Below are 18,193 nucleotides of genomic sequence, written 5' to 3' on the forward strand. Positions count from 1 at the left end.
TCGCTGGTGCTGCTGCGAAGGATTGATGATCGTGCATCCCATGCCTCTGACGTATCCAGATGTGTTGATCCGCGCACGCTTGATCCGCGAGGTTCGTCTTCCGCCAAATTTCCAGCTCGTTCTCTATCATCTTAATCCTGAACAGGTTCTCGGCGTGCATCTCGCAGAATTCGGTGGACCGCTTCACGAAATCCCTGTGCACCTCTCCTTTCTGCCGATCTTCCAGGAAGGGATACATCGCGAGCCACGCGTGCTCGTCGACGATCTCGTACTGCTTGCTGCTCTCTTCCGAGTCCATGTCCGTCGAGATCTTCACGTCCTCCATAGTAAGGGAGTGGTCGACTTCCATGTGTTTGGTGCAATGGTAATCGTTCTTGAAACGTTGCCTGCACCTTCGAATCTTGCAGCACAGACGAAACATTACCATCAACTTCGAATCTTCCTGACCGGAAGCGACCGCAGTCCTGCGCTGGGGCGGCTGGTCGTCCGAGCTGATCTCCTTCTCGAGCACTTCATCGCCGACCGCCACCAGACGGGCGCATCTCTGCGTCCAGTCGAACTCGCGAAAAAATCTCAGCAGGCCGGTACCGGCCTCTCTCATTCCAACGCGTTTCAGAACCGTCTTGATCAGGACGTCGAATCGCATGTTTCCTTTGCCTTCGTACTTGAGAACGGAGTCCGCCGTCGCCACGAGGTTGCCGGGAATCGCGATCACCGATCTGGGCGGGTTCGCGAAGAAGTGGAACCTGTTGACCGCGGTCATCCTGGCGAGCATGAGAACCGCAATTTGCTTCATCGGTCGATCCAACTCGAACGATCTGCCTTGTTTGACCAGACCGTCGTTTAGCAACCGCCAGTGCTTCCTGGCCACCGCCGTGGAGGCGATCGCCACCGATTCCATGGCGTAAAACGAGGATTTGGAGGAGAACCGGTAGAACGAGTTCGGGTCGTGTCCCGCGTCCGACAACCTACCTTTCAGACCGGCCGCGTTCATTTTGAGGATGGATCTCAGCGAGTACAGCGTGTATCTTGCGGGATCCGATTTCAGCTCGAACAGGGTGGCCGCCAAACCGGCTCCGATCGGTCGGTTGTCTGCCATACCGACCATCTGGGAGACGGTGATGCAGTCCTTGGCCAGCACCCGGTCGAGCACCGTCGATCGGAGTTCGCGAAGGGACATCGGCTCCCGACCTTCGGCCTTTGCCTCGAGCACATGAATTTCGGGTCTCTGTTCGTTCGAGACCACGTACACCTTCAGGTGTTTGTCGCTGAGTTTCGGATAGCACGGCCTGTATCCTCCGATCGTCGGACGGTTGACTCTGTCGTCGACGAAACGAGACCGAGGGATACATCGCGAGCCACGCGTGCTCGTCGACGATCTCGTACTGCTTGCTGCTCTCTTCCGAGTCCATGTCCGTCGAGATCTTCACGGATAGCACGGCCTGTATCCTCCGATCGTCGGACGGTTGACTCTGTCGTCGACGAAACGAGACCGATTCGACCGATCCGACGGGTGTCTTGTCGAGGGACCGAGAAATCTTTTTCGGTACGACATTTCAGAAATTCCTATTTTTTTCTAAGTTCTCTCTATCTCTCTTTAATACCAAATATCGACCGATCGCAATCATCGTCTGAAAGTCTGCCCTCTTCTCGTACCGCGATCGTCGTTGGCGTCCATCAACCTCGTGTACTCGTAATCGTCCTCGTCCATCATGGCATCCCTGCCCGTGTCCAAGTGGACGGTGCTGGTCGAACGCCAGTGGTGGTATACCCCGTATATCATGTGGCAAACGGCGGCGACGATGGCGAGGACGAGAAAGACGCGGTTCACCGTCGGAGTGAACGACGAGCTGCAGAAGGCCGTGTCAACGTACTTGGTCGTCAAGAAGCAGTACGGGATGCTGTAAGCCAGAAGACCCAGCATGACGGCCGCCGCGACCGGCAGCACGTGCAGCAGCATGCGTTCCCACACCGCCAGTTCCTTGAACCTGGACAGATGCTTCTCGAACGCCGCTCTCGTCATCAGGTACAGGAAGTTGACGATTATGGTAAACACGTCCACGCCGACCGCGTACAACAGCGGACGGGTGACGAATTCGAAGTCTATCTTTCCTGGGTGCCTGCCAACCCTGTCGCTCTCGTTCACGACAAACACCGCTGAGATGAGCGCCCCCATCAGATAGCAGAGTTTCTGCAGGTGCAGGGCGAAGTGATCGTGCCACGCTCGCACGCCTTTCAGGTAGTACACGTCGTGCAGAGCATCGTCCATCTGCTTGGGTATGTCGGCGAACGCTTTTCCGAAGGATCGGAGGTTGCCGTCGTTGGTGCCGAATGTCATATTTCTTATATGTTTTTTAATTCTCCGATGCAGACATCGCGTCCGGAAATACACAAATACACTTAGCTGCGATCGGCGCACACCCGATGTGGGGGTTAAGAGTTGGCGTATTATCGTAAATATTTTTTTTTCATGTTATGTTAGAAAAGAAACGAAGACAAAAATAAGAACATGTTCCGACATCGGCAGGTTCCCATGACGGGGGGTGTAGGTCGAAGTTACAAAGCTTACGGCAAGAACTTGACGGCCGTCAAGAAGCAGATAGATGCGTTTCTGTACTACAACAAAGCGTGGAAAATCAGAAGAGCGAGAATAGTGGGTTCGGCGGCTCTTTCCAGCGAGAAAGCTCTCAAGGTCGGTCGGGCGATGGACGTCGCCGTGTCCAAGATGAAAGATCCCGATGTGAATCGAATGCTCGAAGATTTGGACCTGACTTTCGTGTCCGCCCAACACCCCTTGACGAACGCGAAGGAGGCTGGTTCCGACGCCAGCGTCGCGGTCGTCGATCTCATCACGAAGGAACGTTCGACGTGTCGGCCGGTTGTCGTGGAATTCAAATTCACGTCAATGACCATGCCGCAGATCATGCAGGAGCGCGAGTCCGCTTCTCGCAAAAGTGGAACCGCATTTCGACCCTGTCTGCTGGACAAAGCCAAAATCTAGGCTCAGCTGGGAGCGCTGTTTTTGGCAAACACTTTCTCACTGTCAGCTGGCCCTGCCGCCTTGGTAATCGTCAAGTGTTTGGGGGACAACGTGTACGCCGAATGGGTGGACGACTGCAAGGAGGAGGATTTCTGGTTCATCAAGGGTTACAAAAAGTAAGACACGAGAAACAGGCAAGATTGTTTGGTTTTTTTTCTGACTTTATTTTCCAAAATTCTTTGTATTTTTTTTTCTTTACAACACTGCACGAACACTTTGGCCCCTTCACTTTTTGTTTTAAATTATCAGTAAGGAGGATATCTTTTCCTCAATCCGGTTCTGATGTACTGATCTTCGGTTCCCCGTCTCGTCGGAAGACAGGTCGCCGGATCGACGAGAAGCATTCCCTGATCGGTTCTGCACGAGGACACGTCAAGGAGGTTGCGGAACGCCGACGAGCTGTGTTCGTGTTCCCCGAAGAATCCTTTGTTGACGCTCTTGAATGCGCAAGGTTCGGATTGGCTGCTGTCGTGGTACTGTCTACCCTGCATGCCGACGTTGGATTCCTCCTTCAGGTTGTGGCTGAACACCGGCTGGTAGAACTGGTCCAGGTCCGACTTGTACTGCTCTACCGGCTGTCTGCTAAGGAGGTACGTTCTGTGCACGCCGCCGGCTCCGCCCGCGTTGTCCGTCATCCAGAGAGGGTGCTTCAGCGCGAGCGTGACGTGCGCCTCCCAAGCTCCGATCGTCGCGTACGGATTCGTCGTGAACTTCTCGGTTATCACGTCCAGCTGATCCAAGGACTGGTTGGAGTTGCCGTCGGCGACGGACGCCCTGCCGTTCACGATCATCAACTCCTGCGCCTGGGGATCGAAGCACGCGGGCAGAGGCACAGCCACGAAATCACCGTGTCCCTGTCGCTGGTGCTGCTGCGAGGGATTCATAATCGTGCATCCCATGCCTCTGACGTATCCCAACACGGCGACGTAGTGCTGCGCCCTGGTGTTGTCCATCGGGCTGGTGTCCACGTAGGTGATCTCGATGCGGCAGCTCGTCTTGTAGGACGACGCGTTCGTCTCGATCGCGTCCAACTTTCCGTTGCCCAGGAAGAGATAGCGATTGTTGGCTCCCGACTTGGCCATCACGACGCTGCACGTCCGCTGCTCCACGGTCCGGAACAGGAGAAACGCCGTGTTGACGTACACTCCCTCTCTTACCAGCACCCGGGTCGTCGTCGGATTCTGCAGCATCGACAGGAACAGCAACGTGAAGACTCCGACGCCTTTCGATACTGGCAGCGAGGAAACCCTGTCCGCTCTGTACGAGTAATTTCTGTTCACGAACGGTTCCGGTTCGCCTCTGGGACCTGCGAACGAGTAGTACGGAAAGTACTTCGTCACGTCTTCGACCGCCCTTCCAAGGCAGTCGGCGCTCGGGGACGTCGTCGACACGAACGTGAGCACTTTGTCTTCGTTGCGAACCAGATTGCATTTCGCGTTCGTGTGGTCGGTAAGGGACTGGCAGAATGTAACGGCTTCCTCGCGTACCGTGGGCCGCCATCCGCGATTTTCGCCCGTTACCGCGAATATTCTAGGAGACAGAAGTTGGAGCACGATGCGATCGAAGACGATCTTCCTTATCTCGAGCTCCCTGTTCACACCGTCCGGTTCTCCGCGGAATGACGCTTTACCCGTGTTCGTGAACAGCCACGAGTGCGTGAAGTTGGCGTTCGTTCTGGTCAGCGACTTGTACGTCTCGATTATCAGGTCGACGAGGGACAGGATGCTCTCGAGCGCTTCGGCCGTCTCCGCGTTCAGTTTGTCTCGTTGGCCATCTCGGGCCATCTGCCTCTCCAAATTTTCCTTTATCGCGGAAAGGTGACGGTATCTGACGAAGTGCGTCAATCCGCCGTTGTTGCGCACGTCGGCGATCAAGTTCGCGACCGCCTCTTCCCCGTTCTCCACTCTCGCGTACATCTCGCAGGTTTCGGCGGTCCACTTCAAAGCCAAGCTGCCGCGAAGGTATCGGAAGGCGCACTCGTACAGTTGATCGAACGAATGTTCGGACATCAGACACCTGGATACACATCTAGATGGGTATAAGAGACAGAATATCGCCCTCAGCGCATGATCCGAACTACGCTGTATCGCCTCAGCAGCTATGTCTATCGCGCCGCCCCACATCGATCCGCTGTACTGCCTCGAGCTGGTCCTGGTTATCAGAGCTGGCACGTCCGAGGCGGCCGTGCAGCGATCCATCACCTCGGCCGGAGCGATCTTCGTCGTGATGCTGAACGTGGACAGCCCGCGATAGAAGACTGTGGGTATGAGCCACTGCGTGTGATCGTAAGGATTCTCGGAGAAGGTCGAGTCCAGCAAAACCCTGGTGTCTTGAGCCGCAGATCTTTGACGACGCACGTGTCCCTGTCGGTGACAGACGCGCCTCTTTCGGAGAAACCGACGAAGTCCGGGTGTCCGCTGATGGCCCGCAGCTCGGACATCGGATAGTGGTCTCCCTCTAGCACCTCTCTGAGGTTGACCGGGGGAAACCCGAGAAATGGGGCGATCGAGTACGCCGTGTCCATGACGTCTTCGCTTTCGCCCTGTCGTGTTTAGCGATCAATGCTAATGGTTTGTCTGCAGAACGATCCTGCCGGACTGCCAAGGCTTCACGTCTCCGGACGCGAATCCGAGAACGGCCCGTCCGTGTTTTGCGGTCATGACGTCGGCGATCCTCGACGCGTGATGGACGACGTCGCGAAGGTCGTCCCCGGACATTCGCTGACGAACACCTCCGCGGCATCATCTCCGACGTAGCCGTCGTCAGTCCACAAGGCGTTGCGCGGTATCAGGCCGTCCGCCACGAACTTGGACGTCTTCTTGAATATCTCGACCAAGGAAAGTCTTGCGAGTTCGTACTGGTCGTTGTTCGCCGCGACCGCTGCGCCCTTGTTCAGCGCCGCGTACTTGAGGATGCTCTCGATGCGATTCGTGTCGGACGAAGGATTCACACAGTACGTCACCCATCTGAGCGTCCTGTAACGTTCCATGTGCTCGCCGCACTCTCCCGCCGTCGGGTATCTCACGCACACCATCTGTCCGTCGAGTATGGTCTGCGATCCGGTGTTGAAGAACAAGCAGCTGGGAGATTGCGTGACCACCGAGATGAGCTTGCCGTTCGGCCAGTCGGCCATCTCCGTTCCGGCGACTCTCAGCACAGGGTAATCTTCCATGTTGCTCTCCTCGATCAGACGGTCCCTCCGCGCGTCGTCCACGTCGTCGTGCGTCGGAGTGTTTATGCCGTTCGGTCCCGGCACGAAACCGACCCGCGCGGTTACAGAATTGTACCTTCCCAGCAGCACCTGTCCCTCCTGTACGTTGGGGTTGTCCGAAGATGGGTAGAGCTTTCCGCGCACGTCGTTCGCTCCGCTGCCGAAGTTGGCGCTCAGATAACGGGGGTCGACAGCGTACGCTCGAATCGATCCATCGACTATGGGTTGCTTGATGCTGGACATGACGGACGATTTTTTTTGTTGGAGGTCGAGCAGGAAAAAACATTAATAACATTTGTTTTTATTTTCTTCGTTTCAGATCCATTGCTTTCAACGTTCCCGGTGCGAGGTGTGCAAAGCGGATCGGAGGCGGCGTCAAGGGTGACGTTCCAAGAAACTTACAGAATTCTCAAGAAGAATCTGCAAGCGAACGGAAACACGCAGCGTCGCGTTCGTCCCGACGTCGGAAGAAATTCTGCTGCAAAAGTTCCTTAGAAAATTTACGAAAACAAAAGAAAAACAAGAATTAAAGGAGGAAAACAAGAAATAAGCATGAATGCGCCTGGTTTTTTTTTATTTAGTTATCGTTGTATTTGTTAAATATATAACAATTGGTGTTCATTGTACTTCATTTTGTTCCGAGATGGGAAGAAAGGCGTTTTACGTGAAAGACAGACGAGGCAGAATCTACTTCTACAGTCCGTTAGGAGACCTGTGCCAATTTTCGGGCATCATGAGAACGAACGCCACGCAGGTGAGCATCGACATGTCGAAAGTCTTGCCGTTCACCACCTCCGCTACCGGAGGTTTCGTCTTCAAGTTCCTGGTATACATGGACGGCGATTCTTATCGCGACAAGTTCACATTCTCAGACGTGACTCGGTACGCGGACGTAATAGCCTTGAGCGCATACATCAGTTCGTCTTACATTTGGCAGCTCAGATTGGCCGAGATGATAGTGATCCCGAGATTGCTAGGTCTGACGTCGAAATTCGCGTTGCGGGAGATAAATCTGTTCGTCAAGCATTTGCTGCTGTATCACTGAGACGGCAAGATACCGAACGCCGATTGGATGGGCGTGCTGCGATTGTGTGAACCCTTCACGTTCGACAGAATGGTCGGCGAACTTCTGAACGAAATTTACGGACCCGATCGAAATCGACCGACGCTGACGACCTTAAGCAAAACGTGGAAAGTGAAGATGATGTTGGGCGACAAGATCCTATGTTCCTTCGACCTCAACAGGGACTGCAGTGTATGCGGCAAGCCTTCCGTGCTCTGGTGGAGGATCCTGAGAGAGGACTGTAACGAAAGTCGCCTGTACGCCGTGATGATTTTCGAGACGAACGAGCCGACGAGGAGGACGTTTCACCTAATATACGAACTGTGCAATCAGCCAAGACCGATCCTCTTGAATTCGATCTGCGAAATCTCGAATTGCACGCGGAGGGAATTGAAACCGAACATCGTCGCTTGCCCGCAATCCAACTCCTTGTGGATAGACGTGACCCTGTGTTTAGGAACCACCGGAGAGACCGTCAGAAAAGGGTACGCTCTGCGTCTGACGGACGGATCCGTCGGAGACGTTCGCGCTGCCGACATAGCCGAGTCTGTCCGACAGGAGATAGGGGAACTCGAGCAAACGAAGAAGTTCGTCGAAAAGAGAACGAAAGACGCGACGACACGCGTGGAGGATCTGGCCAACCGTCTGGCGTTCGTCGTACGCCACGATCTGGCGGAGAGGTGGAAGAAGGATTTCAAGTTGCGATCGCACAGAAGCATGAAGGAACTCGACCGAAGGATAGAAACGGTCGAAAAATACATGGAGAACGATCTGGCGTTGAACGAGGAACGGGAATGGTTGTTCTACAATCCCCTCAGGGAGACTTCGGTCGTCGACAAACCCGTGTCGCCCACCAAACTGGATCGTGCGTTCGCCCACATCATGGAAGATTTGATTGATGAAATGTTGTAATTTGTAAACTATTGAATTAATAACTGCAATAAAAGAAATGAAACTTGAAACGTTAAATTTGGTTTGCTTGTGTTATTTATTTTCATTTTCACTAATAAAATACATCTACATCGAAATCTTCGTCGAGAACCTCCTTGTCGTGTCCGGGCACGAACACCTCGTGCTCTTTGAGATCGACCAACGAATCGAGTTTGTTTGTGTGCAGTCTGAATTGCAAGTGCTCGATGCTTAAGTTCTTCTTCTTGAGTTCCAGTTTCAACGAATCGATCGAACCTCCGTAGTCGTTCAGCAAAAGCTTCAGCACATCGATGCTCTGCACGACGGTTTTCAGGGAAATGATTTCCTCTTCTTTCTTTCGCAGCCGGTCCGATTCGGAGGAGGCTCCGCCGACACATATACGTCGGTGCTCTTTGTCGCAGTCGTCGTCCGGCCAAGTTTATCGTTCATGTCGTTAGCTCTACGAGTGTGATGGAATCACTTTAACTCGACTTTTATTTCGTTTTCGTTGTACGGTGAGCGTACGTCATCGGTTCATAGACACTTGACGTCACGAGCTCATGGGAAGGCTGAAGTAAGCTTTTATAAAAAATAAACAGATTATAATAGATGTTTTGCGTGTGTGCGTATTTAATTTTCGATTTTCTCCTTGTTTAATTAAAAGTCCTGTTTCAAACCCTTCCTCTTTCGTCAGTCGTTACATAAGTCAAACACTATCAGGCTAACAAGAACAACAACCAGTAGTCTAATTTGCTTTTTTTTTTAGCAAAAACTTTATTTCGTTGAAAAGATATTCGAAAATACACGGATTATGATTACAGCTTTCGCGTTGAACTAATCGTATTTTCCTGCATTATAATCATTTAATTTCAAAACGAGATCGTCCCTTTTTAAATACTCAGCAATTTCAAACAGAAAATCAACCTGTCCAGGTCTGATCACTGACAGTTTTTCCAATTCAACCATCAATCTTATGGCTTCCTTTATTCGTCCAACAGTTCTTGCGGGTATGGTTGATTTCAATCTCGGTTTCAGCGATTTCAACTCTTCTTCGTTGATTCCCGAAGCAAAATCAAGTATCATGGCTATATGGGGGAAAAAACAATATTAAATCAGATCGGCAATCATTGGCGAGAAAAAAAAATCTTTTTGCTCTAAAGATAAACGATTAAAAAAAGAGAATTACATACCTATACGGTGAAATTATCTTTTTCACCGAGTCCTTTCGTGCTCTCTCGAAAGTCCAAAACATGGCGTTGGAGTTCCAAACGCCTTATCAGTCCCAGAAGCTCGATAAGTATTTCCAATCTCGATGAATAAAGTAATGCTCTATCCTCTAGTTTATTCATTAACTCATTGCCTCGGGTAATTTTTTCCAATTCGCCAAGTCTGAGGCCGATGCTCTCATCCAGGCATAAGTACTTCAGAGCCAAAACATCTCGATCCTCGAGGTACCTATCGACGTTCACCAACATCCCGCGATACGATGATTCGTCTTGCCCGGCCATGGCTTAGTTTTAACGGATGGACAGGTTCAGCCGCTTATTTATAAACCAACTATAACGATGACGTCATGGGTACTTGGAACCTTGACGTCATCCGTACGCCCTTATTTGAAAGCATCAATGCGCCGGTAACGATGACGTCATGGGTACTTAGAAAACGTCAGCTGACTAATCCCTATATATACTGGTGAATCATCACGAAACGATACATTCGGAATCAGCGAACCTCGCCGCCATGGCAGAGAAGACGAACAGAAGAATCGTAGCCAGAATGGTTAAGATTTTCACCGAAGATAACATCTTGTTGGAAAACCTGCTGGCCGCCAATCGAGGTCGCATCCTGACTGTGACATTCTGTAACACGAAACAGATCTCTCTCGAGGTGGCGTTCTCCGCTACAGAGAACGGAGGCGGGAGACACTACGAATGCTTTGCCCGGACCAAGGTGGACGGAGTGAGGTGTGTGGGCAGGCAAGGAACCATCGAAGACACGCACACGCTTCTGAATATGTACGGCGTGTCGAATGCCTCTTTGGAATTGGAGGAATACGCCGTCAGACTCGGCACAATAGGAGACGACATGCCGTCCATCGACAGGGACGCCGACAGGATCGTCACGATGGCAATTGCCGTGAAGGACGAGGAGGATCTGCTGGAGCCGTTTCGAAAAAAGCAGGTGCTTTGGCAATTCAACGAAACTTTTAAATTGTCCGTCACGTTCGTCAGAAGTGAAAGGGACGTGCGTCCGTACGTCCGTTGCTACTGCGGCTTCGTTCGAGAGAACGGACAACTGTTTGCTGCGGAAACTCTACTGCTGAAGGCAATGAACGAGTGGTTGACGACTGAAGCAAAATTTGCCTCCGTTCCCAACGTGATGCTTCTGAACAAAGGACACGCCCTTCCCAACTCCATCGCCGTTGGTTTTGCTGGGCATAAGAGGAGCTGCGGCACGATAGACGACGCCGAGTTAAAAAGAATGAGAACGGTCGTTCAAGGCGACCACGATTACGCCTCGTCCGAATAACTGTATATATTTGTAATTGTTTAAACACATACGATTGTAGTTATAGTTGTTTTTAATTAAAAAAATGAAAAGAAACGTATATTTTTTGTCTGTTTACTCATTTACAGTTTCCGATCGACTATAACAAACGTGATGCTGTTGTAACTCGGAGAGTCTAGTTGTTTCTTTACACATCCTTACATAAACGAGAAGAGAGGGGAAATAATTGTACGAATAAAAATTATCTGCCTTTTTTTTATCACACACACTCACACACAACACAAGCACACATACACAAAGCAATTATTTAAACGAAAGACGCATTGTTTGGTATGTCAACTACAATTTAATATTCAATATCGAAACAGATTTTATTAAACATTTGTACAGTTATAAACGACGGCTTTTTATTCGATATCAAAACGAGATTAGAGTCATCTGCAGTTAGACAAAACGAACGGAGTTGCCAACATGACCGCCAGCAGGATCGGAACGGTGAGGTTGGAGAGCGACTTTCGACATCTGCGGCCGAATATTTCCACGAAGTCATCCTGAAGTGGAGAGAAAAATAGATGATTATTAAATTATTATTATTTTTTGCACGTACATCGGGATACGATCGGTGAAAACTGACGTCCTCGAAAACGTGTTTGCCGCCCTCTGAATCACACTTACCCATCCTCCACGTTCGGAGATCCAACCGGACAATTTCGTGGCCACGTATTCGCCGACGTACTCGGCTACGGTATCTTCGTAGTCCTCGAGACCTTTCTCCGCCCATCTCTTTGCCACTTTCCTACCGAACATGTATACAATGACGATTCGACCCCAGTTGACGTCTCCGATTTCGAGCATGTCGTTGAGGCACAAAAACAGACCCGGGAACCCGTCTTCTTCGAAGTCGATTACCGCCGCGACGGCATCCAATTGGAGTCCTAGCCGAACGTCCATCTTTTCGGCTATCTCTCGCATCGTTTCGGCGTATCGAGAGAGAGACGATTCGGTGTCCGGCGACGATATGAATTCCCTGGCGATCTCTCTGGAAATTACGGCAGCTGTTGTAAGGCGATCCACTCTCTTTCGCTCGCCTATAGTCCATCGAGAAAGCTTCTCGTATATTTTTGGCAAGAGCTCTCCAGACATCATTGGTGTGCGTGCGAGTGTGTGCGTGAGTGCTCTTCTAAAAGACTGTGCTAATCTTCGCGTGCGTGTCAGTTTATATTGTTCGTGTTGGGAGCACCCGATGACGTTAAGCTGTGCAGAGAGAAGTTATCGATGACGTAGGATTTTGGAGAGCATATCGTTGATTTTACAGTCCATGGAAATTACTTTACCCGCAACTTTTGCATAAAGTTCAATGAAAGTCCTACCCAAACTCGTCAATTTCCCTTTGAATATCCATTTTTATATACGACAGAATTAAAACAAATTTCATGGAAGTTGTTTCGTAGAATCTCGTATAAATCGCTTTCCGTCTTACAACGCAAGTTTGTAACGTTTTTAATGAATTTCAGCAGCTTTGTCCTTAGGTTGGGTGATAGTCTCGATAGTAGATAATATTCATTCTCAACGTTCTCAACCGTTTTACAGGCTCGCCAACACAGTTGTTCACTTATGACGACACCGTTTATAAGGCGCCTTGTATCGTCCCAATCTGATCTTACGACGTCATCCTTGCATTCTATGGTATTGTCCTCCATGATATTGAGAATCCTTTCTCGCATATCCTCGACAGCTTCCAATACGTAATCTCGAGTCTCGGCTGCAACGCCTTGTAGCTTTTTAAACTTACGATCCAACAAATCTTCAAACTTAAAAAATTTGCTATAACTCACTTTCGAGTCCCACTTGACTTCGGGATGAATCTCTCTATATACTAACCATAGTTGGTATTCGGTTAGGTTCAACTCCAACAGCTTTCAGATTGGTAGATACGACAAAATTCTATATTTTACCTCTTCCATATTTTTAATTATATTTTGTGTGCGTATATGTGCATGTGAGCTCTTCGGAAAGACTGTGTTAATCGTCGTGTGCGTGTCAGTTTATATTGTGCGTGTTGGCCGCACAAGACGACGTTAAGCTATGTAGAGAGAATGGGTGACGTCATGGACACTCGATATAGAGCGGCAGACGGGTTTTTGTGGAATATCGGAATACGTTCGGACGAAAGAAGTTGTAGCCATTTTCCGATGTTCGATAAAACGTGTCTGCCACCCTCTATATATACTGTCTCTTATACACATCTAGATGTGTATAAGAGACAGAGTTTCGTCAGTATGGATACGGGAGCCTCGCAGCATATGCAACATGTGTTCTCCTCGGACAATTCCTCCCTAGGTATGCAGAGAATCTCGTCCATAGCTTCGCTCACTTTCTTATATTGTTCACGCCACTCGTTCACGTTCGACATACCTTTTCGGTATTCCATCAACGACATGATCGAGTTCATCAGACTTTCCTCTTCCGATCCTTCCTTCGCCTGGTAATGTTTTCATTTTCGCAAACGTTTGTCGATGCGAGCAGCTTGCAAACACATATCCTTTACTTCACCGGTAACCCGATCCACACGATCTGCAAGACGCGCCTTATGCGACTTACGTCCTCGTGTATTCAGCATTTTATAATCGTCCAACTTACGTCTGCATTTAGACAACGTTGCTGTCAGTTCGTCGGCACGACGAAGGACGAAGTTGGCGTATATCTGAAATTTTTCGATCGATTCTTCGTCCAGAGACAGTTCCAGACCAGATTCATTTCGTATATTTACATGCAACGGTACACCATCCACCGTTATTGCAAGAATTAACGCCATCTTTGTTGTCTCGATCGAATACTCGTGACATCTGAAAGCAGAATGATGAAAATGCGCGAGAATATATATATATTCATTCGAGTCGTTACGTCATCTGTCTGCGAAACCGACCATCAAGTCATCGGTTTCGAACGAAGGTGATAGGCCAATGAGTCATGACGTCATGAGGGACCCGATCGCACGTGAATATTATAAATTAGATGACGTTAAGGATTTCTGAGATTGTATGACCGATGACGTTATGGTCTCTCGATCGAAGCATATAAAAGAGATCGTCGGGAAGTGTACCTCTAACCGTACGAATGTCGGAATCTATCTGAAGCAACAATCAATCGCTCTGAGGCAGCAGCAAAACAGTCCGTCGATCAAGACAAGACAAGAGGCAACAGCAACGAAGCAACGATGGATCCTACTCACTTTACTTGTCCTTACGACATTAGTCACACGGTAAAAAGGACGAAGTATATTCAACATCTGATTAAATGCAGAAGAAACTACAACGGTCCTGCCTTAGTCAGATGCCGATTTTGCAAGACGGAAATTCAACCGAAGTACTTGGATCGTCACGAAGTATTGCGATGAAAAGAGTTTAGATCTTAAAATGTAAGTACGATAACACAAAGGAATTTATATCGATTTTCGTTACAAGAATTTTTAATTAAATAATATTCAATAATTTTTCGTTTTATTCTTATTCTTCCACACAGTTTACCCAAGTACGTACGAATACCGTCGGAAGACTTATTGTAAGAACGGGATAGTAAACACGTGTACTACTGGTTCATCGTCGAACTTTTGAGCACGACGTTGCTGCACTCAATTTTCCAAACATTGACAGTTTTGGAGCAAAATCTCTTACAAAATAAATCGTTATTCGAATTGAAATAAATATGACGAATGATAGTTTTTAATAAATAATAGAAAATAACGATAATTATGTGTCGGACTTCAATATTTAAAGTCGGAGTATAATGATGATGATTATAATGAAGGTGTTGATGAAAGTGACGATGAAGATGATTAAGTTCGCTCATTTGAGACGGGGGACAACGATGACGTACCGTGTTGTTTCACGGACCGATATAACGTTAAAATGGAACAGTTGTTGTAAATTTTACGTGCGTCTTTGATTGATGGTTAGAATACATGTTTGGGAGACTAATAAAATCAATCGTTTGCTTAGTTGATGTTTCTTGAATCTCGATGAGTTGACACGTTCATCCATGCAGCATCTTAACTTATCGCTGCTGAATTTAATATCTGCATTCAACATCATCACCATCATCATCAGTCCATCATCTTCATCACTAAGTCATTTGTTACAATTACGAGCAAAAAATGTAATAGGACACCATGTTTCTTTTTTTAAAATGTTTTAATGCATATTTCCATCATGAATTTTTTGTGAATGATAGTTAACCTAATTATAAAAATACACGATGATATTAAGTCTCAATGCTTAATTGTTTCCTATGTAATAATATATACTTGTGATTAGCCTATTACTACAAATAAACCAAGTAACTTACGATTAATTAACTTTAAAGATATTATTTAGATGTAAATATATATAATTTTTAATTTTAAGAGATTGCAAACGGCCGAGTTCGTGGCGCCGAAAAGTCTATCGTGGTTGGAAAGGAAGGGAGGAGTACTTGGAATTAAATGCCGAAATATTCTTTCGGCTAAGATAAATTTTCCAAATAAAAAGATGTTCAAAAACAAACAAATTATTTAGTGTCTTTGTTTCACGTAATCGTTTACGAGTGCGTGTGCTAGAAAGAATGCAAGATGAAGAAAAAAACCGTACGTCGCACGCTTTCGATTATGAGATGCTGTAAGCAGAATTCGAAAAGTCGTGGCAGCGAGGGGATGAATTTCTTTCATTCGGGTCAATGCCGACAAACTAAAGTGGGGCAATGAGGATTTCCTAAATGTTAAGAAAAAGAAGAGAATGCTGCAAACGAGCCAACTTACGATGGCCGTGACGACGAATGGGAAAATTAATCGAGTTGAGTTCTTCTCTTGAACACAGTTCAACACTCGTAAAGAAAAAGACTGGCACCGATGCAAAATGTGGCAAACTGTGCCGAAGATTGAAGTTGAAACTGCAAGCAAGCTCGATCCCCCACCGGAGGAAGAAGTGTAACTGGCACAAGGTTAACAAAAAAAAAGTGCCAAAAAAGAAACGGTCCGTGTAATGGGAATCCCGAAGTTCTCGGTACTAACACAATATAAAAAGAAATGTGCCAAAATACAAATGAATGCAACATAGCATATATTATTTTTTTAAATAATAGGCGTCCCGATTTTAGCAAACCGTCTTAGCACGATGGAGTACAACGAGACTGTACAGGATGGAGAGACCTACGGACTCTTCGAAGCAACACTTCAGAGTAGAGGCCAATAAAGAAAGCAACGAAACAATTCAAGAAATCGGAAGAAGCGATCTAAAAAGAGATTATTAAAGCAAAGAAAGACATGCTGGAAACAACGACCGACGAGAACCTTGGCAGGAAAATGTTGCCAAAATAAAAGAAAAACCTACAAGGTTCGAGATACCGCCGTTCGTGGAAGAACAGGGAGATCACCAGCGATGATTGACGAAGAAGTGGAAGAAGTAAAGCTCCTGTTTTGACAGTTCCAAACTTAGACATACTGTGCAAACACTTTGATTGGAAAGAGATAAATTCGTCGAGGTACCGATTGCTGACAAAGAGGCAACATACTACCGTTCGTGGAATTTCGAAGTTCGGGGGGAAACCCGACATTGAACCTGACGTCGCTACACTTACCAGGGAAGGATATAATGAATATCGTGGAAAGAAACCGGTATTATGTTCGCACGGAAACTGACGTCGCCACACTTACCCAGGAACTCGACAACGGAAATTGCGGAAGAAACAAGGCGCATCTTTATGTAAATAAACTGACAGGGGAGTCGCAAAAAGGAAAAGAAGAACAGACCAAAGAAAAAGATATGAATAAGAAAGTTATGGAAGAAGGCACAACAACAATTCTCGACTTGCTGCACGATCCGCTGTTGTACTCCGACGCTGTTCCATCCATGATGCTTGAGACCGATCGGTGTTGCGACTGCTGTTGAGGTTGGAAAATCTCCTTGAGTGCGATCTGCACGTGTTCCGATTCAAATTCCGATTCTTGCCTGAGATTGCGGAGAGAACGAAAGCACAACTTTATGTGAATAAACTGAACAGAGGAGTCGAAAATTTATCGACAAAAAAAGGCAAAAAGGAATAAGATCAGGACAAGAAAGTTATGGAAGAAAGCACAAAAACAACGATCGACTTGCTGCACGCGAAAAAGAACAACTGTATACACCGTTATCTTAAAGACGATGGACTTGACGTTGGAGGGAGGGGAGGGGAAAACAAAAGACGACAGCAATCGTCCAACAGAAGAGATCGCAAACCGGAACGACGAAACTTTTTTTTTTCAAAGGGAGGCAACGCGTTCGAATTCCGACTTTGGTTTCGAACGTGGAGAAAAGAATACAAACTGGGAAAGACCGACGCTCGACGACAAATGGAAACTCTACAGAAGATAGAGTCCAATCATGAGGTTCCATCCTCCTTTACCAAAATTTGCCTTTTGCAACCAGGGTGTAGTGTCCTTGAGTTAATTACCAGCTCCACAGGATATCAGATAAATGTGAAGTAATTAGATAAACAGAATCAATTTTCACAGGCAGACAGTAAACTGGAACTACTTTCACCATACTCCATGCTCACACACACAAATGTTTAACAGAAATAATACAATGCAACAATAACATCCGGTTTTTGTTTAATTTATTAGAAACAAATTCAAGGTGTTAAACAGTTTTTTTCTACGACTTAATATTATGATAAAATATTAAAAATATGCATCTTTGGTACAGTATGATTAACAGTATCAAAACTAAATCATACACTTTAAAGTAAGTTTATTGCATCTAAATATAGAGTTTAAAGTAAGTTTATTGCATTTATATAAAATAATTTATTGTTAACTTAGCAAATAAAGCACAAGTGTGGAGAGCTGTATAAATACCTAGTATAATTTAACCCATTCTGTAACAAAAGTATCGACCCTTTATGGGTACACAGCAATAGTAAATGACAATGTGAATAATACTACTGTATATTGTTGACATTAGCATGAACATCCATATATAATAGTTTAATTTTTTACCCTGTTTTTAAACTGAGGTTTGCCAACACAAAATGTAAATAAAGTTGGTATTTTTACAGTTGAATTATGTACATATTTTGTGTACTAAAATGACATCTAATTCATTAAAACGGCAATGCAAAATGGGTTAAACAAAAAGTAAGTCTAAACATGTTTTGGTCATAAGAGTATCTATATTATCTTTTTTGCAGTGGCAAATCTCAATTATACATTATATTATTTGTCAAAAATGACATTATTAATCGGTGCAAGTATGTGAGGTGAAAAATATTATTTAACTTAAATTGGTACATAATATAATTGTACTTTCATCTGTAGCCTATATACTACTGTAGCATCACAATGAAATCAGTAGTACAAATAACTATCTAAATGCAATACTGTACATAAATATAGTTTGGGTCTAACATACAATTGCATCATAATGAAAACAGCAATACAGTAGATAATGTA

The 18,193-nt window shown here is 46.7% G+C and overlaps 1 protein-coding gene across 1 annotated transcript; it reads right to left on the minus strand.

The window, feature by feature from the left end:
• Positions 1–11,165: 11,165 nt before the first annotated feature.
• LOC117124410 (apoptosis regulator BAX-like) lies at positions 11,166–11,874 on the minus strand. The gene is made up of 2 exons (XM_033270639.1): positions 11,407–11,874; positions 11,166–11,282 (listed from the first exon to the last, which is right to left on the minus strand). The coding sequence occupies exons 1-2, from the start codon at positions 11,872–11,874 to the stop codon at positions 11,166–11,168; spliced, it is 585 nt and encodes a 194-aa protein (XP_033126530.1).
• Between the last annotated feature and the right edge of the window lie 6,319 nt (positions 11,875–18,193).

Source organism: Anneissia japonica, unplaced genomic scaffold (assembly GCF_011630105.1).
Source record: "Anneissia japonica isolate Jap-2015-1 unplaced genomic scaffold, ASM1163010v1 scaffold10669_len35199_cov189, whole genome shotgun sequence".
Classification (NCBI taxonomy): domain Eukaryota; kingdom Metazoa; phylum Echinodermata; class Crinoidea; order Comatulida; family Comatulidae; genus Anneissia; species Anneissia japonica.

What these genes read in the sequence shown, in the direction of transcription:
- LOC117124410 (XM_033270639.1), bottom strand. Translation starts at nt 11,874, where the DNA reads ATGTCTGGAGAGCTCTTGCCAAAAATATACGAGAAGCTTTCTCGATGG. An exon ending in TCTCCGAACGTGGAGGATGG is followed by an intron (nt 11,283 to 11,406) that starts GTAAGTGTGATT and finishes TCTCCACTTCAG; the next exon opens with GATGACTTCGTGGAAATATT.